Source organism: Polyodon spathula, chromosome 1 (genome assembly GCF_017654505.1).
Source record: "Polyodon spathula isolate WHYD16114869_AA chromosome 1, ASM1765450v1, whole genome shotgun sequence".
Taxonomy (NCBI): Eukaryota; Metazoa; Chordata; class Actinopteri; order Acipenseriformes; family Polyodontidae; genus Polyodon; species Polyodon spathula.
In genome coordinates, this window is record NC_054534.1 from 89,848,770 (window position 1) to 89,870,310 (window position 21,541).

General features: G+C 37.0%; 1 protein-coding gene across 1 annotated transcript in view; it reads left to right on the plus strand.

The window, feature by feature from the left end:
- Positions 1–415: 415 nt before the first annotated feature.
- Positions 416–21,541, plus strand: part of wdr19 (WD repeat domain 19) — a 29,770-nt gene continuing 8,644 nt past the window's right edge. The window contains exons 1-29 of the mRNA XM_041265274.1: positions 416–501; positions 1,155–1,246; positions 3,266–3,331; positions 3,648–3,773; positions 3,855–3,970; positions 4,632–4,747; positions 4,975–5,055; positions 5,230–5,342; positions 6,408–6,581; positions 7,081–7,151; positions 7,281–7,453; positions 8,030–8,144; positions 8,771–8,877; positions 9,714–9,836; positions 9,998–10,147; positions 10,395–10,542; positions 10,869–11,073; positions 12,420–12,579; positions 13,034–13,144; positions 13,772–13,881; positions 14,088–14,145; positions 15,966–16,112; positions 16,298–16,380; positions 16,759–16,842; positions 18,433–18,579; positions 19,007–19,131; positions 19,275–19,384; positions 19,506–19,574; positions 20,184–20,261. Of these exons, the coding sequence (XP_041121208.1) occupies positions 496–501; positions 1,155–1,246; positions 3,266–3,331; positions 3,648–3,773; positions 3,855–3,970; positions 4,632–4,747; positions 4,975–5,055; positions 5,230–5,342; positions 6,408–6,581; positions 7,081–7,151; positions 7,281–7,453; positions 8,030–8,144; positions 8,771–8,877; positions 9,714–9,836; positions 9,998–10,147; positions 10,395–10,542; positions 10,869–11,073; positions 12,420–12,579; positions 13,034–13,144; positions 13,772–13,881; positions 14,088–14,145; positions 15,966–16,112; positions 16,298–16,380; positions 16,759–16,842; positions 18,433–18,579; positions 19,007–19,131; positions 19,275–19,384; positions 19,506–19,574; positions 20,184–20,261 (3,264 nt within the window). The 5' untranslated portion in view covers positions 416–495. The remainder of the gene's footprint in view (positions 502–1,154; positions 1,247–3,265; positions 3,332–3,647; positions 3,774–3,854; positions 3,971–4,631; positions 4,748–4,974; positions 5,056–5,229; positions 5,343–6,407; positions 6,582–7,080; positions 7,152–7,280; positions 7,454–8,029; positions 8,145–8,770; positions 8,878–9,713; positions 9,837–9,997; positions 10,148–10,394; positions 10,543–10,868; positions 11,074–12,419; positions 12,580–13,033; positions 13,145–13,771; positions 13,882–14,087; positions 14,146–15,965; positions 16,113–16,297; positions 16,381–16,758; positions 16,843–18,432; positions 18,580–19,006; positions 19,132–19,274; positions 19,385–19,505; positions 19,575–20,183; positions 20,262–21,541) is intronic.

The following is a 21,541-nucleotide window of genomic DNA, read 5'->3' on the forward strand; positions in this document are numbered from 1 at the left end:
TCTAAAACTACGTTGATCATGTTCAGCACCTCTGCTATTGGTATTGATTTATCTAGTCTATTATTTCGTGCTTTTTGACAAGCTTCTAAAGTTTCTTTATGAGGGATTTTACATCCCTGCAAAACAAAATTGTATTTTCTGGAAGGTTGTGCTTTAGTGATTCAAGTCTTTTTATATTAGCTATATAGATTTAAAAAAAAAAAAAAAAAAAAAACACCTAAAGACCCTTTTTGGATTCCTAGGAAACATCACCAACATCTAACTGCAGTAGTTTATTTTGTGCTTGCTTAATTAGTACTATAAAACTACAATTCCCAGAATGCAAAGACGACTACATTTTGACGATTGCCTTCTGTTAGCCGAGTTGATTGGATGCTTCAGCAAGGTCGCTATGGGTGACGCGGACGCTGTGAAGCGATGCATATTGGGATTTAAACAATCCCTTGGCTGAAGCTGATGTGCGTCTTTTAAAATAAACAGCAGCAAATCGTAATTATGAAGGTAAGAAAATATTGTATATATACGTTACATTTTTCCTGTAACATTTAGAAATTTATATCGCGATTGTTGTCTCTTCCTCATAAATATATGACACAGTTGTTGGTTCTACCTTTGTCACCGATCGAATTTATTTTACAGTAATGTTTTATTGTGTATTTCTCAATTATTTATTGTATGTAATTAAAACATAAGAAATATTGTAATGTGGGATATCTCCTTACACACTTACATACATTGCGTTTACAGCTTCAGTAAACTGTTCTGTTTGCATTACGTTGCTGTAAATCTGTCGGTTCACACCATGACAACACAGATCAAGTAAACTACAGTACCGTGCAGATACAAAACAAGCTAAGAGTATAGACAAATTAAATTGTGTTGTGTTGTAAAATATCCTTTTTTAGTTTATTTGCTAGGAAATGTAAGTAAATAGGGCTGGTTCTGAGTTTAGTTTTTAGACGAATTGTAAAAGATACGGTCATGTATTCTAGATCTAAATCAGCTAAAAGGACCACGGACAATGTAAAGAAGAAAATAAGTAAACCACAAAGAAAATGTTATGTTTTTTTTATTATTATTTATGTCCAAAAGGCAAGTGACCGTCACCACAGTGACCATGTATATCGAGTTTATTATTTATTTACCCCCCACAGCGAGTGTTCACTCTCACAGAAAAGGCTTGGCAAGGGTCTACCTTGCAGTACCGATGGCAAAAAACTTTGGGAAATTATCTTGCTGTCACCGGGTAAGCTAAATGTGGAACTTTCCACCTCGCAGTTCCTTGATATAACTTGCTGTAGTATACAGTGGCTTGCGAAAGTATTGACCCCCTTGGCATTTTTCCTATTTTGTTGCCTTACAACCTGGAATTAAAATTGATTTTTATTTGGATTTCATGTAATGGACATACACAAAATAGTCCAAATTAATTGGTGAAGTGAAATGAAAAAAATAACTTGTTTCAAAAAATTCTAAAAAATAAATAATGGAAAAGTGGTGCGTGCATATGTATTCACCCCCTTTGCTATTAAGCCTCTAAATGCAACCAATTACCCTCAGAAGTCACATAATTAGTTAAATAAAGTCCACCTGTGTTCAATCTAAGTGTCACATGATCTCAGTATATATACACCTGTTCTGAAAGGCCCCAGAGTCTGCAACACCACTAAGCAAGGGGCACCACCAAGACCAAGGAGTCAACAGGTCAGGGGCAAAGTTGTGGAGAAGTACAGATTAGGGTTGGGTTATAAAAAAAATATCAGAGTCTTTGAACATCCCACGGAGCACCATTAAAGCCATTATTAAAAAATGGAAAGAATATGGCACCACAACAAACCTGGCAAGAGAGGGCCGCCCACCAAAACTCACGGACCAGGCAAGGAGGGCATTAATCAGAGAGGCAACAAAGAGACCAAAGATAACCCTGAAGGAGCTGCAGAGCTCCACAGCGGAGATTGTAGTATCTGTCCATAGGACCACTTTAAGCCGTACACTCCACAGAGCTGGGCTTTACGGAAGAGTGGCCAGAAAAAAGCCATTGCTTAAAGAAAAAAATAAGCAAACACGTTTGGTGTTCGCCAAAAGGCATGTGGGAGACTCCCCAAACATATGGAAGAAGGTACTCTGGTCAGATGAGACTAAAATTGAGCTTTTTGGCCACCACAGAAAACGCTATGTGTGGCGCAAACCCAACACCTCTCATCACCCCGAGAACACCATCCTCACAGTGAAGCATGGTGGTGGCAGCATCATGCTGTGGGGATGTTTTTCTCAGCAGGGACTGGGAAACTGGTCAGAATTGAAGGAATGATGGATGGTGCTAAATACAGGGAAATTCTTGAGGGAAACCTGTTTCAGTCTTCCAGAGATTTGAGACTGGGACGGAGGTTCACCTTCCAGCAGGACAATGACCCTAAGCATACTGCTAAAGCAACGCTCGTGTGGTTTAAGGGGAAACATTTAAATGTCTTGGAACGGCCTAGTCAAAGCCCAGACCTCAATCCAATTGAGAATCTGTGCTATGACTTAAAGATTGCTGTACACCAGCGGAACCCATCCAACTTGAAGGAGCTGGAGCAGTTTTGCCTTGAAGAATGGGCAAAAATCCCAGTGGCTAGATGTGCCAAGCTTATAGATACATACCCCAAGGAACTTGCAGCTGTAATTGCTGCAAAAGGTGGCTCTACAAAGTATTGACTTTGGGGGTGTGAATACTTATGCACGCTCAAGTTTTCTGTTTTTTTTTTGTCTTATTTCTTGTTTGTTTCACAATAAAAAATATTTTGCATCTTCAAAGTGGTAGGCATGTTGTGTAAATCAAATGATACAAACCCCCAAAAAATCCATTTTAATTCCAGGTTGCAAGGTAACAAAATAGGAAAAATGCCAAGGGGGGGGTCAATACTTTCGCAAGCCACTGTAGTCATGTGTATTGTGATTATTTTTACACGATTTAAAATAATGCGGATGTAGTGCCTTTTTTGTCATTCCAATCGCAAAGCTGAAAGATAAATTCAATTGCTTTATAGTATATACAAATCACAGCTGCTCCCAACAGAGCACCACATGCTTACTCTATGCAGACTTTCTTGATAAAATGTTATATAAAAATGATACCACAATAATACTAAGAATGGATACATCAGTTTACATTAAAACATGTACATAAATAGATCCTGGTCTTTCAAAGATACCAAGCATTGGATGGTCAAAAAGATTGAACTAAGCTCTTAGAAAATGTATGACAGCTGTTTGTTTTTGACAGACCTGACTGTACAGTAAAGATATTTGATCGTCATGGGCAAAAGAAAGATGAAATTAACCTGCCTGGGTAAGTAAGCTGTACATCTAGACATTCCAGTAAATTTAAATGGTAATACAATAAGAAAAAAAAATATCTTAACATTGTCTGTAACCAAATGTATAATGTACCGTGTTCTGGTAGCAGATCTACAAATATAGTGATTGGCCATATTTTAGTATGTTCTGTTCAATAGGTGCTTTTCTGTTCAATTTGCAAAATGATCTAATTTTGTATTCTAAAGCAACCGGTGTTGTTTTCATATTGCTTTAAAACTGATTCTAAAGTATACACTATGTTTTTGTAACACTTTTTGATAAAATAAAATGTACTTGTAATGCTTTAGTAACTGTGTTGCAATGGACTGGGATAAAGACGGAGATACACTGGCAGTGATAGCTGACAAATCAAGTTCCATCTATTTGTGGGATGCCAACACACACAAACCCAGTCAGCTGGACAGTGGAATGAGGTAAGACATGGGGCATTCTGAAATGGCTTGAGTGTTATGAGTGGAATAAACCTTTACTATGGATATAACCTTTTCTTGCAGGGATCAGATGTCCTTTCTCCTGTGGTCAAAAGTTGGATCTCTGCTGGCAGTAGGCACCGCTAAAGGGAATCTTCTTATATATAACCAGCAGACTTCACGCAAGATTCCAATTCTTGGTAAAAAAAAAAAAAAAAAAAAAAGGAAATCTTATTTTCAGTCATATTCCTCAATGCCCAGATAATAGTCACATGTTATTTTTTAAGTACCAAGTGGAATGTTATATATTTTACACATAGCGGCAAGACTACATTTGTAAACACAATGACTAAGGGGGCATGTCTATTGGTGTGTCTGTAATATGCTTCAATATGTTTTTAGCTACCTTAAGAAAATGGCTTTATATTTGAATCTAACTCAAACTCTACTAGTTGTGTAAATGTTAGCATGTCAAACTAGTTGATGCCTGTAAGATATCTGAGCTACTTAAAAAGTCTATAAATACTATGGCAATAAACTCTTTGAAATTCAGTAAATCATCTATATACTGTACTATTCATGAACTTCATTCTTGGAATTTAATTGACATACTTTGTGTAAATGTATGTATTCATTGTTCAGCAAATTAACCATTAATGTGTCTAAGCAGGGTGAATTAGGGCTGTTCAATGAGCAAAATAACCATGTAATTGATTTGTTTTATTATTACATTTTTCTACAGTGGTTTTCATTGTGCTGTTCAGGGTTTCAAATCTAATGATGGACATCCACAACTGTAACGTGCAGACTGCCTCAACCATGTGCTTTTCAAGCCCTGCTTACAGGCTTTTTCTTTTGTAGGAAAGCACACAAAGAGGATTACCTGTGGCTGCTGGAGCACTCAAAACCTGCTGGCTCTTGGGAGTGAAGATAAGATGGTCACTGTTAGCAACCATGAAGGGGACACCATGAGACAGGTGAATAAACCGGGGCAGAACTGAACAAGAAAAATGGGATATGTGTTAAAAAATGAAGTTGGTAACAATTCTTTTTAATCCATATTTAAAAAAATGCTAATAATCTGAATAGTACCCTGACTTTTATTTTAAGAACAAATATTTTCCAGTTATCAATTAATTTATGAAGCTCTATTTTTAAACTGTATCACTGCCATTTATACTCCACTGCTATGTTTAACTTATAGACAACAGTCCGTGCTGAGCCCAGTGAGATCCAGTTCTCAGTAATGAAGACAGATGAGAGAGCGGCCTCGGGAGAAAGCACAGTGAGTTTCAGTGAATCCTTATCAATATAACATGATGTTAGAAATACGCTGCGCTCTCAAATATTAACTTATCAGTGAAGTTGATCTACATGTTTTGAAACAGGTACACAGTATATCTCAAATAGCTGAACTTCAGATATAACAGTTAAGCAACTTTGAACACTTGCTTTGCAGGTCAGTGTGGTGGTTGGAAAGAAGACCTTGTTTCTGTTTAACCTTAATGACCCAGATAACCCAATTGAGCTGGCCTTCCAGCAGCGCTATGGCAACATTATAGCCTACAGATGGTAAGACCCCCACAAATATATTCTGTATTCTACATACAAATGCAGGTGTAGCAAACAAAAGTAATATAGTTTAACATGAGGTGTTGTAGTAGCTAATCCTTCACATTTACCTAGTGGTTCTCAATATTCCCCCCGACGAGAAGCCCCCCCCCCCCCCCCCCCCCCCCCAGAAAAAAAAAAAGTATTTAAAATATATATGTGACATGTCGTTTTGTAGATGACCCCCCCCCATTCTATGGTAGCATAACCCCCCCCCCCCCCCCCCCAAAAAAACAACATGTTTAGAGTCTGAAAAACACTGGTACAAGCAAAACATCATACTCTATACCTAACTGTGCAAAAATATCTCCGACTTTTGAAAAACCAGTGCCTGTGTGGCTGAATGAAAAAACTGCTGAACATGATTCTGTTACTTAACAGAAGTGAATTACAAAACATACTGCCAAAGAACACCCTTCTCCAAGCACAACTAATGGAAAAATGGCTGACTGAAAAAACTGCTGAACATGATTCTGTTACTTAACAGAAGTGAATTACAAAACATACTGCCAAAGAACGATTCTCCAAGCACGAAAATGGTGATTAAAGCGTCACTGTCACTGCTTTCTCACTTTCTGAAATTCAAACAAATTTAGCTCGACAATCTAAACAAATATGACGACGGGGATCTAAACTGTATTAAGCAGCAGTCAGCAAGACTTTGATAACTATGTGGTATGAACTTCAAAAACATATTCTGTTGTTTATTTATTTACTTATGCTGTATCAGTTATATTTAAACAAAATACTATCCAACCTTGCCTCACCTTTTTCCAACCAACCTTTTTCTTGACTGATTCATATATTAAATATGTACTGCAGACTCAGCCATAGTGATAAATTAAATGCCCCTCAGGAAGACTGTTGTTACCTCCAGGGTGCAATGCCCTCAGCCTGCGGTTCAGGCATTGTAGCCCCCTGTCAGTAACAGTATTCGGGGCAATCATTTTCTACTATAGCCCTCCTCACCTGTCAATAATACATATATTGTTGGTTTGATTTGCTGTATTGCTTTTTATTTAACAGGTATGGGGATGGCTACATTATGATTGGGTTCTCCCAGGGCTACTTTGTAGTCATTTCAACACATATCCGTGAGATTGGTCAAGAGCTCTTCCAGGCCCATAATCATAAAGACAGTCTGACCAGCATCGCCATTTCACAGTCCCTCAACAAAGCTGCGTCTTGTGGTGATAACTGGTAAAAGCAACTAATATAAGATGGTGGTTAACAGAGAAATAAATCTTTATGGGAATTCACTGTAAAAGGCACTCCTTGTCCACTGTAGTAATGAAGGACAGTGCTGTGAGCTTACCCAGTGCAAGAAAATGTCTTCCATGGAAACATTTAAAATAGCATTTTTACTTGCAGATTTTAGTATATATTTATGTGTGTTTATTTGTGTCCAAAACATGGGTTTTGAAAAAAAGGAAATTGTTGAAAAAAAAAAAGTTTTTTTTTGAGACAAGAGAATCAATTGTAGATGTGTATTTTGAAAAAGATTATTATTTATTCCTATTATTTCTCTTAATCTGTTCTGCATGAAGATATGAGACTAGGTTTTTCCTTCCATGTTTGTGATACAGATAAAACAAGCATTTGCTCCTTCTTGTAGACCCTGCCTTTAGTTTCCCTTTTAATTTATTGAAATTTCTGCTTTTAAAATCATTTCCCTGCTTGAAATGTTAATATCTTCTAGCATCAAAATCCACGATCTATCAGAGCTGAAGGAAATGTATGCTATAATTAACCTGGATGATGAAACCAAGGGTAGGTAACCTTTATGTTTACTTTTTAAATTAACCTCACAGTCCCAGTTTGTTCAACCATTTCTCCAATAGAATGCATTTCAAGAGTATATATAATTTATTGTGGTGAAACCTATATATATATTGGCAGGTCTAGACCACCTTTCCTGGACAGATGATGGACAGTTGCTTGCTATTTCGTCACAGAGGGGGACACTTCACGTTTTCTTGACAAAACTTCCCATTCTTGGAGACACTTGCGGGACACGGCTTGCTGTTCTTACCTCTTTACTGGAAGTCACTGTAGCCAACCATGTGGAAGGGGTAGGAGATGTATTGATTCCTGTTACATGTGTAACGACTTACCTTTTTGTGTCATAGACCCTCTTCATCAATACCTCTCGACAGACAGGTTAGTCTACAGTTTGTCCACAGATTGCAATTGCCCACAGGTAATTAGATATCCATGATTTCATGTTACCAGTTTGTGACACTGAACTTTAATAATATGCTGCATTATAAGCACCATGCCTAGTCAGTGTGGAAGAAGTTTTAATAACAGCGCAGCACAAACTCAACAGTATTTAATTTTAATCAGGAATCTATTTCAGGCCACTCTTTTGGTAATTTGAATGTGCCCAGTACATTAAACAGTCAGATCTTCCACTGCTGTTTGTTTGATTACACCACACATTTACAGCACTTTTTCTGTTTGAGTGAAGGCACATGGAAACAATTTTTTTTTTTCTCTCTAACACTGGATTAGGGAAACAAATGTGCAGTGCATTCACAAATTATGATATTATGTATAGAGGTGTACACTATATATCAAATGTGATGGGAAACCAATTCATGATACGTTTGTGAATGTTTCACATTGTCGTCTCTGTCTCTCAATAGGAACGTCCCATCACAGTTTCAGTTGAGGTGGAACCTAATTTTATTGCAGTGGGTCCCTACCATATCACTGTGGGGATGAACAACAGGGCATGGTTTTATGCTCTTGGTGAAAATGGTATGTACAAATTAAAGCTGATAAAAGTTTCTTATTTTAATTCATCAACAATTTACTCAAAGCCTCCACTAGTGTTTTCTATTATTGTAACAACCTTGACTTGCATAAAGAAGGAAAAACGTTGAGTGAAATAGCTCGCATCATTCAATTTTCAAGGTGTGGTATCCGAAGCATAATCAACAAATACAGAGAAACATCATCTGTAATTGACAAACCCAGGACTGGAAGACCCAAAAAGCTGTCTAACAAGGATGAGCAATACGTGAAGATAATATCCTTAAGGAATAGAAAGAAGACAAGCGTTGCATTGACACAGAACTGGCAGAAGGCACAGGTGTCCTTATCCTTCAAATCAACAGTACGACGGTCACTCTTGAAATCAGGGATTAAAGGATGTGTTGCAGTAAGAATACCATGTTAAGAAAGGGGAACAAGACTAAAAGGCTAAAATATGCACAAAAACACAGAAATTGGACTATGGGACAGTAGTCAAAGGTGCTTTGGACTGCTGATGGATGGACAATGATAGAAGAAAAATGTATATATTTTTTAATTTTGCCGAATTAGCTGGCATGCTGATTCCTTACCAGCAGACAACTAAATACTAAAATGTGTTCCATCTGCAGGTGTGGAAAAACTTAAAGATATGGAATACCTTGGGACAGTAGCCAGCATGCATATCAATTCAGATTACGCTGCTGCACTCTTCGAGGGAAAAGTGCAACTGCATATGGTGAGAATATACAGTATTGCATTTTGTCAAATCAGCCTTGTAAACACACATATATAACATATCGGGGACTATTGTAATTATTTAAACAGATGCATAATGCTGCCTACATTTACTAAAATGTACAGGGACATTTTGCTCTTTGAATGGTGGCTGTTATCCAGTAGCCGTGCCAGCTCATATATAGCTAAATAACTTCTAGTTTTTCGAAAATTGTCTGTTTTATTTCCCTTCTATTCATGTTTATACTAAATGACTAATTTGTACTAATCACACGTATCATTTTTGGGAACACAGTGCATTCAAATGCACAATAGCTTGGTGGTCTGATGGTGCTTTAAAAAAAATGTACATCTATGTGTAAAATAAAATATAATAATTTTAGTTAGCTTCTAGTTTTCGGTTTTTATTTTCCATCTCTCTCCCTTCCTTTAAACCTTAATTAAAAGTTGTTAAGCCTTAACTGAATACCAGATAGTTTCTAGTGCGTCGCTAATTTAAACAAACACAGTGGAAATTAATAAGCAGAATTTGGCGTTTAGAGCCAAAACAAAATGCAGGTTCAAATAGAATTAGGTGAGATCAATGCACGTCATTTGTTAAATGAGGGTAAAAAGAAACAACCTCCTTTTGTAATTAGTGTTTGATTAAGAAAGTGAATCAGCTCAAGATATGTTTAAAGGGACATCACATGATCAAAAATAAAGCCCGAAAACTAGAAGCCCTAATTATAGTATATTACAAACCAGTCTCCTTCATCGTGAAGCGTTATTGGTTTAGGGCTGGCCATTGTTAACTAGTGTTTCTCAGGTCAGACAATGACTGTGAGTGTGTTTCAGATTGAGAGTGAACATCTGGAGGCACAGGAGGAGCGGGAGACACGCCTCTTCCCGGGGCGAGATGACAAGTGTCGCATCCTCTGCCACGCGTTGACCGCTGACTTCCTTATTTACGGGACAGATGTAAGGGCTTCGTTTTTCTTAATTGTTCATTGTAAATATGTATTATGTCCCTCCTATGTTAAGATTTTTTCATTGTATGGCCATGTGTGGATGCTTTTTGATTTAGAGAACGATGTCAAAACACAATAAAAAGTAAATAAATAATTTGTGTTCTTCCATAGACTGGTTTAATTCACTGTTTTTACATCGAGGACTGGCAGTATATCAATGAATATCGACACACAGTGAGTGTCAGAAAGATCTTTCCAGACCCCAATGGAACCAGACTGGTATTCATTGATGACAAGAGTGATGGCTTTGTGTATTGCCCAGTAAGTAGGATATCAGTATTCTGTGTTTTTATATTAATTATATAATGTATCCAAGATTTAACTTCTACTGTAGCTATCTAGAGTGGCCCTACATTGACAGTGTTACTGTGAATGTTTTATTTTTTTTGTTTTGTTTTTTGGTCCAAGGTATAAATACAGTATATTTTGGTAAGTAAAAATATCTGCTTTATTTGATTTACTGATCAAGTAATTTCATTTCTCAATCATGGCTATCTTATTTTCCTAGGTAAATGATTCCCTGTATGAAGTCCCCAACTTTTCACCTACTATCAAAGGCATTCTGTGGGAAAACTGGCCCATGGACAAGGGTGTATTTATTGCCTATGATGACGATAAAGTTTACACATATGTCTTTCACAAAGACACAATTCAAGGTAGTTAAAATGGTTTTCTTATGTTGTAGATAAGGGTATAAAGTCATGGATTTAAGAAATTAGACATTGTAAATCAATTTTGCTTTACAATAATTTACACTAATGATACTGCAATAGCAAGTGAAGCTTTTATATAGTTTTAGATTTGTACTTACCTTTTTAAAGCTTAGTGAAGTGGACTGGTCTTTTTGGACTTGTAGTCATCAAGCTTTTGGTACTTTTTATTTAGAGGCTAAGTGTCATAACTAGAAGGGAATCCCTTCACTACATTTAAGGAAAATAAGAAACTGTTCAACTTCTATCACATTGAATTCTTTAAATTACAGGTTCCAAAGTGATCCTCGCTGGAGGCACCAAGCTGCCTTACTCCCATAAGCCACTGCTGCTGTTTAATGGAGAGCTGACCTGCCAGACTCTGAGTGGCAAAACCAACAACATCATTCTCAGCACTCACTCCTTCATGAACAGCATGAAAGACAACGTTAGCACTGACAAGACCCTTATGCTGACACAAACACTGATGCTTAAAAGGTAACTCTGCTTAGAGTGCATGTAACTGGATGGCATGTGTGGGTGACGTGGAACAGGAACCAACACAGAATAAACAAAGAGGTGGAGTTTGGTGAAGCTGAGCGATTGGTTTCGCTCAGCATTTAATAATGAAACAGACAGAAAATAAAAGGTTGTAAAGACAAACAAGACACAGGACACGGCACTGGCAGCCAAAACAAAGAGACAAACAAAACGAACTATACAGACAAACACGGTGAGCTACTATCATAATTGCTATTACCTCCGTCTTCAACCCCGTTCTCCACTCACCGAACACACAACCCCGAGTGAGTGAAAACATGCTACTTTTATGCAGCTGTACCAAGAGTAGATTGCTAATCAATCATTCAGTTGGAGTCGCGGTACAACTGCACGTGAATTAATAAAGTGCAATTCCCAATGCTCACATATTACATTTTACCTGCACGTGAAGTGCTGTGCAATCCTTGTGCCTAAATACAAATATACATTTTAAACAACTTGTGTTCCACAGACCCATTTATATCCTGTGTACCAATGACTATACACCAACATTAACACACAACACGCAACATATAACGCTGAAATACATACAGAGGCGGGCAACATTGCAACAGTGCACTACACAGTAGTTAACATGGGAGCTTTACCCAAATATGCATTACTCTGAAAGTTAAAATTCAGTGTTGCTAGGGGTTGGCCCTCTTGGTAAAAGCACTGCCAGCAGGAATGCAAGGTAAATTATGCAATTGTAGTACAAATCTTATTCACAATGAGTTGGCAGTCTTGGCTGGGAATCCACAGGGAGCATTTTCTTGATAGTTGATGAAAATCATTAGGGGTCTAGTTTTCCTCACTGTGCACCAGGAGCCTGATGAAGCCAGGCAGAGACTAGCCAGACCTCCCCTTCAGGGTTCAGGATCTTGGCAACATGTGTTGCTTATGTCCGGTGGGGGTAAAGAATCGATTGGCTAGATCAGTGGTACTCAACTCTGGCCCTCGAGATCCAGTCCAGTCCAAGTTTTTACTCCAAGTAGGTTCTAGTCTAGTTCATTGAAGCTTCTAAGAGGCAATTAACTAATTTAGGACCTGCTTGGAATAAAGACCATGACTGGAATGGATCTCGAGGGCGAGAGTTGAGTAGCACTGGGCTAGATGATCATCAGTTATCCTTATCATTAAGTGTGTTCAGTGGTGAGGGAACATTCAGACTAAGCATTTAAAGTTTGGTTTAAAAGGGGAGTATAATGTAATTTTATTAAAAATGAATAGAAAATAATAATAATTCAGATTTACTTTTTATCGCAACATCTGCTGAAATTGTACTTTTTTTTTTTTTTCTGCAGGTTCACTGAAGCCTGGGAGCTGTGCAAAGTTCTGAATGACAATTCAGCCTGGACTGAATTGGGCAGAGCCTGTCTCCATCACATGGAAGTGGAGTTTGCCATCAGAGTGTACCGCATGGTTGGAAATGTGGGGATGGTCATGTCATTGGAGCAAATTAAAGTACAGTAAAAACTAATTTTCTACATAGAAATAGGTTGTCATTGTACTAGCCATTGCATGAAAAAACAAGTATGTAATAAGTATATTCTCCACTACAACTGTGTATAACTAGATGTGCAGTCATATGCTGCCACTATATCCTGGATAATAAAAGATATAACAGCCATGTGCATTCATAAAGTCTTCCAAATAATCTGTGTGATGCTGCTGGGTTAAATAATGAACAGACTAAACAGTAAATGGCAGTGTTTCCCATGTGTTGCAATATATGCTGCTTACTACCAAGCTGGAGTAAATTTCTCTTTGGAAAGAGTTCAAATTACTTTCTTAAAACAAGCAAAATTATTCATAACATTATCTTCTCATGTATTCAAAGTCCTGATGATTCTACTAGATGTCAGGTTTAACCCTTCTGGCATTTTATCACTTTTTCCAACAACTGTTTTCTTTTCAGGGAATCGAAGATCAGAACCTTCTGGCAGGACATCTCGCCATGTTCACAAATGATTTTAATCAGGCCCAGGACCTGTACCTGTCATCTAGCTGCCCCATAGCTGCACTGGAGGTACTATTTATTTCTATCTACAGAAACAAAGAGCAACACATACAGATACATGGTCTCTTGTGAAGCCCTGTAATACATTATATGCAGTGCAAAGTGCACAATAAAACTTTATGGTACAGTGCACGGGTTGATTTGGACTAATGGCTAACTGTGTAAATAACCAGACTTCCACTGTCACTTTGATTAATAATATTGCTTTACCTGAATAAGCCTTGTTACCTTGCTGAGTCAGAAGCAAAAATCATATCAAATGGCATCTCTCTTTACTACGTTCCTGACCTATATTACCTACCTAACAATTAAAAGCATTAGGGAACGCCCCTTGACTCTCTCTTGTCATATGTATTATGTATTGCTGCAAATTAGTTTAAAAATATCCATTCCATCATTCTTCAGCTTTGGGGCTACTACACAAGTCATTTCATAAATCTGTCTTCTTAATGATGGATTTAAGTGTGTACATGTTTATAAAAGTCCCCTCTCAACCACATCATGTTTTGAAAAATACATTTTCAACAATACTGTATGTAGTACACATGGGTAGCAGCGTAAACTGTGTTTTTATTTTATTTATTTAACTGTACCTTTGTGGTGATGCTAGCACTCTAATTGGTTATGTTGTTGCAGATGAGGAGAGACTTGCAGCATTGGGACAGTGCACTACAGCTGGCTAAACGACTGGCTCCCAAACAGATCCCATTCATATCCAAGGAGTACGCTGTTCAGCTGGAATTCACGTATGTAGATAGTCTCTGTAGCATTTAAAGAACCATCTATTATATCAAGCACATTTCAGTTTGATGAGATATAACTTACCGTATTTGGGATTGTAAGCTACGTCACTCAGATTGACTAGTGTACAAATAACATTGATAAATAGTGTAGCAAAGTTTGCAATAGTATAGCTCATGCAATAACTCATTGCTAAATAATGTATTTTCAGTGGGGACTATGTAAATGCCTTGGCTCACTATGAAAAAGGAATGACTAGTGACAATAAGGTAAGGCGTGTGTGTGTCTGTGTGTGTGTGTGTGTGTGTACACTTATTCCTTTTATCTACCAGTTGATGGTCATGCCAGTGCCCAAGCTTGTGATATACAGTTCTAATTTCCCATACCTGTATATTACAAATACAGTGCCTGTAGTAAGTATTCATCCTCCTTGGACATTTTTATAGTTTGTTGTGTTACAACCTGAAATCTTAATGCATTTAAATGAGATTTTTTTCCCTTTGATTTACACAAGCTACTCAACAGTTTGAAGAGGCAAAATAATTTTTATTGTGAAACAACAGTTAATAAAAAATAAAAAAACTGAAATGTCTTGGTTAGATAAGTATTCACCTCCCTGAGTCAATACCTTTGGCAGCAATTACAGCTCTGAGTCTTTTGGGGTAAGTGTCTACCAGGTTTGCACATCTAGATCATGCAATATTCGCCCAGTCTTCTTGGCAAAATTGTTCAAGCTCTGTCAAGTTGGATGGGGATCGTTGGTGGACAGCAGTCTTCAAGTCTTGCCACAGATTCTCAATCGGATTCAAGTCTGGGCTTTGACTGGGCCACTCTAGGACATTCACTTTCTTGTTTTTAAGCCACTCCAGTGTCGCTTTGGTTGTGTGCTTGGGGTCATTGTCCTGCTGAAAGGTGAATCTCCTTCCTAGTCTTAGGTCTTTTGCAGTCTGAAGCAGGTTTTCCTCAAGGATCTGCCTTTATTTAGCTCCATCCATTTTGCCCTCTATCGGAAAAGCTTCCCAGTCCCTGCCCGATGAAAAGCATCCCCATAGCATGACGCTGCCACCACCATGCTTCACAGTAGGGATGGTGTTACCTGGATGATGTGCTATGTTGGGTTTGCACCAGACATAAAGCTTTGCATTTAGGCCAAATAGTTCAAATTTTGTTTCATCGGACCACAGAATCTTTTGCCACGTCTTTTCAGAGTCTCCCACATGCCTTTTTGCAAATTCCAAGTGGGATTTTACATGGGCTTTTTTCAGAAATGGCTTCCTTCTTGCCACTGTTCCATACAGGCCAGATTTAGAAGTACCTCAGCTATTGTTGACACATGGACAGTTTCTCCCATCTCAGCTATGGAATGCTGTAGGTCTTTTAGAGTTGTCATTGGCCTCTTGGTGGCTTCTCTGACCAATGCCCTTCTTACCCTGCTGCTCAGTTTGGGAGGACGACCTGCTCTAAGCAGATTCTGGGTGGTGCTGTATACCTTCCACTTCTTGATGATCGACTTGACTCTGTGGATATTTAAGGCCTTTGAAATCTTTTTGTACCTCTACCCTGATCTGTGCCTTTCCACAACTTTATCCCGGAGTTGTTTTGAAAACTCCTTGGTCTTCATGGTAGTATCTTTGCTTTGAATGCACTTCCCTACTGTGGGGCCTTACAGAAACAGGTGTATTTAATTTGAAATCATGTGAACCACTTTTATTGCACACAGATGGACTCCATTGAACTTATTGTGTGAATTCTGAAGGCAATTGGTTGTACCTGAGCTTATTTAGGAGTGTCATAGCAAAGGGGGTGAATACTTATCGAATAAGTATTCACCCCCCACCCCCCTCATTTTTTCACACATTGAAAGTGTTGAGTAGTTTGTGTGAATCAAAGGGGGAAAAAAATCCCATTTAAATGCATCAAGATTTCAGATTGTAACACAACAAACTGTGAAAACGTCCAAGGGGGGTAAATTCTTCCTATAGGTACTAATATATATATATATATATATGCACTAGCGCTATACATGTTTGCATGTTCATTGTTCATAAAAGGGTATTAAGGTATGTAATTGGGGTTTGCTTTCTCTTAGTACCAGGAACACGATGAAGCATGTTTAGCTGGAGTGGCTCGGATGTCAATCAGAATGGGAGATATTCGCAGAGGGGTTAATCAGGCCATCAAACACCCCAGCAGACTGCTGAAGAAAGACTGTGGTGCTATTCTGGAGGGCATGAAGGTAACTAAGACACAATGCAAAATAATCACATATTTTGTCAATGGATGTTCTATGCATTTCACGTTTTAGTTTTTCAGGTCAGTACTGATGACACTATTGAAAAACATATGTTAGTCCTGAAGTTAGGAATGTATTATTGTGGATTCATTGTACCTACTGTATAACTGTATTTTTTGCTTTTGTAGCAATTTTCAGAGGCTGCTCAGCTGTATGAGAAGGGGCAGTATTACGACAAAGCTGCATCTGTTTACATCCGCTGTAAAAACTGGTACGATCTTAAACACATGTGCAAAAGACACCTTCTGTTACTGTGAAATAATGAACTATTAATAATAGTTACATTTGGTTAAAAAGTTAATAATGACTAAGGCTTAATAAAACACAACCTATCATTCACACAACATCATTCTCACAAGTCAACAACACATTAAACATCAAAATACCACCATTACAACAGTCACTGAAAGTGTATCTGTTAACAGGTTTATGTGGGATATTGCTGAGTGCAAAATGTATATTTTTCCATAAGTGTTACAGAGTTATATGTTTTTAGTCTCATTGAATGTAGGGGAATGGCAATTAAAGCATTGCGTGGGCTGGTGATGTGATGGTAATGATTTCATGTTTGTTACCTGTTTTTTGTCAGGGCAAAGGTTGGAGAACTTCTCCCTCATGTGACTTCTCCCAAGATTCACCTGCAGTATGCGAAGGCTAAGGAGGCAGATGGAAGGTACTACAGAAGCTGTCATGGTCACTTTTGTATAACAAATAACAGTGCAGCTTAAAAGAACACTGCCTGTAGATCATATGCCATTGGAATAACATAACAATGGTGTGAATTCTCGAATTCTTTTGATAACTTAAAATTGATCATTAGTTCCATGGAATAACATGTTGAATTTCGTATGAGTCACAAGTTGATTAAAAACAGAAAAAAAGTCTGGTGCTCACCAATAAATGTGTTTAAAATATATACCAATGTGTTGAAGCTAAACTCTCACAATTTCTCTTCCCAAACACAGTAGATAAATGGCACTTTCTTTTTAGAAAAAAAAAATGATTTAAGTATCTCAGGACAGTCAGTGACCCATCCCAAATGTTGACAATAAAGGGCAGTCTTCAGTTTGAAAGCAATCTCAGCTTTTTCTTTCAATGCATCATTTTCTGTTTCCACTAGGTGTTTGTGTGCGGTCACACAGAGTTAGTTAACAATTACATGAAGGTTTACAATGGGTGAAAGTCTGACCTTTGTACCCCAGGGCATTTGGTGTCGACATCATCAATGATAAGATGCACTTCTAGTATTTGGCTCCTGATGCTGACAAATACTTTTGCACTTACATTTCTGACATTGTAAATGATCTTTCTAAAGGGAAAGCTAGTACAATAGAACACTTTAGAGAAAGGCCTTTTGATATGTGTAATTCACGTTAAAGCAAAACAGCTTATGCTTCAATTTAGACAATTCTGTTTTCATTTTGTTCTTTTTATTGTTAAATAACAGTGTTTGTATATTGTTCCATTATAAGACAATCTCAGATGCATTTTGTGGATTCAACAGAATATCATTTACCCATCTCTAAAGCAGTAAGCTACTGATAAAAGTTTACAACCTCATAATAATGTACTCTTATATCCCATGGTGAAAGTATCGACAACGGAAGTAAAACTCAATAAAAAAAGTGTAGTGAAATCAGGGTAAGTCAGTGACTTGGTGAATCACAGATAATCATGTTTAATATGATCGTATATGAATTACTTTTTCATATATACTGTATATACATATATTACTATCCCCTTAACCTTTTACAATGTTTGAAATTGTGCTGCATGGTTCTTGTTGCACATGCTGATTAGCTGTGTTTTTAATTTATTGGTAAGTCTGTTAATGTGCTTTTGCTTAAGTTCAGAAGCTCTTCAGTTCTAATAGCCAATCATAATCATACAGTATATAACCTAGGCTATACCAACAAGAGTTCCCCCTGCTCCAATACCACAACAATATAAGAGTCCCATTGTGTATTGCTGGCAATACTGAGTAGGTCTGCACAACTGGCAACTAGAACCAAAGAGCAACTTTTGAAATAAGGTCCTTGAATGCATATCAACCTTTGAGTAATTGCAATCATCATACAAATGTAAAAAAAAAAAAAAAAACATAAAAATGTCATTTAAACCCATTATCTCTTTAATCATGATTTAAAAACAAAAAAAACATAGCGCTAACTTTGTTAATGTTAACATTTTCTATTTATGCCTTACATTTGTATTGATTTAAAAACATTTATTTTTTTACAAAACCTGTAAATGTTTTGGTCAGATACAAAGACGCTGCCATGGCCTATGAGAATGCAAAGGACTGGGACAACGTCATTCGAATTCATCTGGATCATCTGAATAATCCTGAGGAGGCTGTCCGCATTGTTAGGGAAACACAGTCTATTAATGGGGCTAAAATGGTGGCAAGGTAACACCTGAGCAGCTTACAGCTGTCTACCTTTGTAATACAAGTACAGTGCCATATGTAGCATGATAAACTGGATATTTGTAAAGTGTCTGCTAACTTGCCTCGTTATGTGTGTAAAACCCCCAAGTCGATTTAGCTAGACAGTAATAATCATGATAAAGCTTTGCCTAGGATCGACCCCTTGCTTACACAATAGGGGGATGTATTTCAACGGTGACCAGATTAGATAAAATTTGGTAACAGTATCAGACTCCTGGTGGTAAGAAAGATGCATTTGAAGGTTGAGGTTTAATGAGTAATATAAAAACAATCATGATTCTAATTAATGCAAATATGATTTTGGATACCAAATAGTTCACTGTCCTTATAAAATATGTCTCCTTTTGAAATATAGCTCTGAAAATAAAAAATGTAAAATTTTCTTTAGGTTTTTCCTGAACTTAAACGACTATGGCTCAGCAATCCAGTTTTTGGTCATGTCTAAATGTAACGATGAAGGGTTTCAGCTCGCTCAGCAGCACAGCCAGATGGAGGTGTATGCAGACATTATTGGTAAGCCTATTGTGTTTTAATCCTGACTAAAATATAACATATACAGTTCCCTACTGTTACTCCAAGTAGACATGACTTGGCTCAGGCCACTATTTTCTGTAGTTCTGGAATGGCCATCTCTGATACAGTGTGTTGTGCTGCAGGGTTTGACGCCACTGTGGAAGATTACCAGAGTATTGCCTTGTACTTCGAAGGAGAAAAGAAACACCTGCAAGCTGGAAAATTTTTCCTGCTTTGTGGTCAGCATGGACGGGTGAGTAATGAGAAATATTTATTCACGATTTAACTGTCAACATGACAGCTTATCAGGTTACTAGCACTATTTTCACCAGGGTTTGTGTATCACATTAACACTTTGTTTTTTCTTTTATCAGGCATTGAAACACTTTTTGAAATGTCCAAATACAGAAGATAGCCTAGCTATTGAAATGGCTATTGAAACAGTAAGGAGCTTTTATTTTATATCTGTGTATTTCTTAGTGTATTAGATACTAATGATATTGTAATATCTATTGCACACAGAGTTTGAGTTTTTATTGTTTCATAAAATTATCTGATGTATGTGTCCTTTTTATCGATCTGGTCAGTGGTGGATCAAAATACAGCCGCTGTTTCAATAATTCAGATTGGGCCATTGTTATGTTAATCAAGCATCTGTCAATTTTCTAAATTCTGTCTGTAAAAATATAAAACAAAAATCATCTGGAAAGGTTCTAGTTTAATGATTGAAACCAATGCAGTAGTTAGATCCACCATCATTGAATGAAATGTATTTGACCCCCATGAAATGATTATTTACCAGCGATAATATAATAAATATATCGAGAATATATATATATATATATATATATAGATAGATAGATATAGATAGATAGATAGATAGATAGATAGATAGATAGATAGATAGATAATTTTTTTTAAATAAAACAATACATGCAAAACCAATTTCCAAGTATAACAAATTGTTTACTTGGTGTGAATAAATGAAGAATCCTCATCATTATATGTAGTCAAATAAAATAAATAAATCTACATGCTGTTTTATTTTACAGGTTGGGCAAGCCAAGGATGAAGCTCTGACTAATCAGTTGATCGATTACTTGATGGGAGAGAGTGATGGAATGCCTAAGGTATAGTCCAGACCTTTACTTTAATGTGAACGCTAATGAGAACACTCAAGCTTGCTTGTGAAATGTATCAAAATGTGACACTTCTTAAAGTAATTGCAGTTTCCCCAAGAAATTTGTAGCAAGAACAATTCAGTTTTCTTAATACCAGTGAATGAGGTATATGTCATATTTCTATAGGGTTTATAGACAGTTCATCCATATGTTTAAACATTCATCCATAAGATATAAAGTACAAAACAGAAACATAAAATTAGACAACACAGTTGACAGGAATGAAGAAAAGACAAGCAGGCAGATACAAATGCATGTTATGGTAATACTAGTTTTTGCCTGTAGCCAGTTATGCCGTTTGGAATATTATGCAGTCTGAAACATTGAATAGTGAATATAACTGTTTAATTATGCTGTACTACTTTTATAATTCGTTTACTCCCATGTAAATATAAAGTATTAGGGGTGTGCATATTATGTTATTTGAGACCCCCTTTAAGACCCTGGCCATATAGAGACAACATTTAGCTACTTGGTGGCTTTGTATGCCCTTCAAAATCCCAATATCCCAGCCATAGTACTTACTTTTTCTGCATACCCCTAAAAATCACTGCCTGTATTTCTCAGATCTGTATTTAACATACTTGAATGTAGATTTGTCTTTAACCCATGATTTTTCTTTCCATCTTTCCGTAAACGTGATTCTGTTTTGTTTGTTCCTCTTGATGCTTATCATCTACATTTCACTCTGATGTACCCATAGTGTCTCTCTGTGAGTAGCTATACCATATCAATATATGCATTTCTTTCTGTGGCTTTGCATTCTTTTGACAGCATCTGTGTTACTGTAGCAATAATGAGAAGTTATTGCTAAAAGATTTACTGACAGCATTGCCGTTGGCATTTTGATTAGTAAATAAGGATTACAGATCTTCAAGCCCTATAGAACATTTCGTTTTATATTGTAGGCATTTCTTCCCTTGCGTGGCTTGCTTTTTGAGAAAAAATTCCCTTGAAACAGCAGTATTTTTTTTTTCACGGTAAAAAATTGCCGGTCTGAAAATAGGTTGTCAAATTCGATATGTATCATTTTCTCTAGCGTTATTATTATACAACAAATGTTCCACAATGTAAAAAATGCTTTCTTGAAGATATGTAGGCCTATAGTTACACAATTCTTTCAGAATTTAGAATTTTTATGTGGAACTAGAGAATATATTACACAGCAATGGGTACATTTCACGGAAATCGTGAAATCTATGATAACCGTGAAAAAATTATAGCCTGAA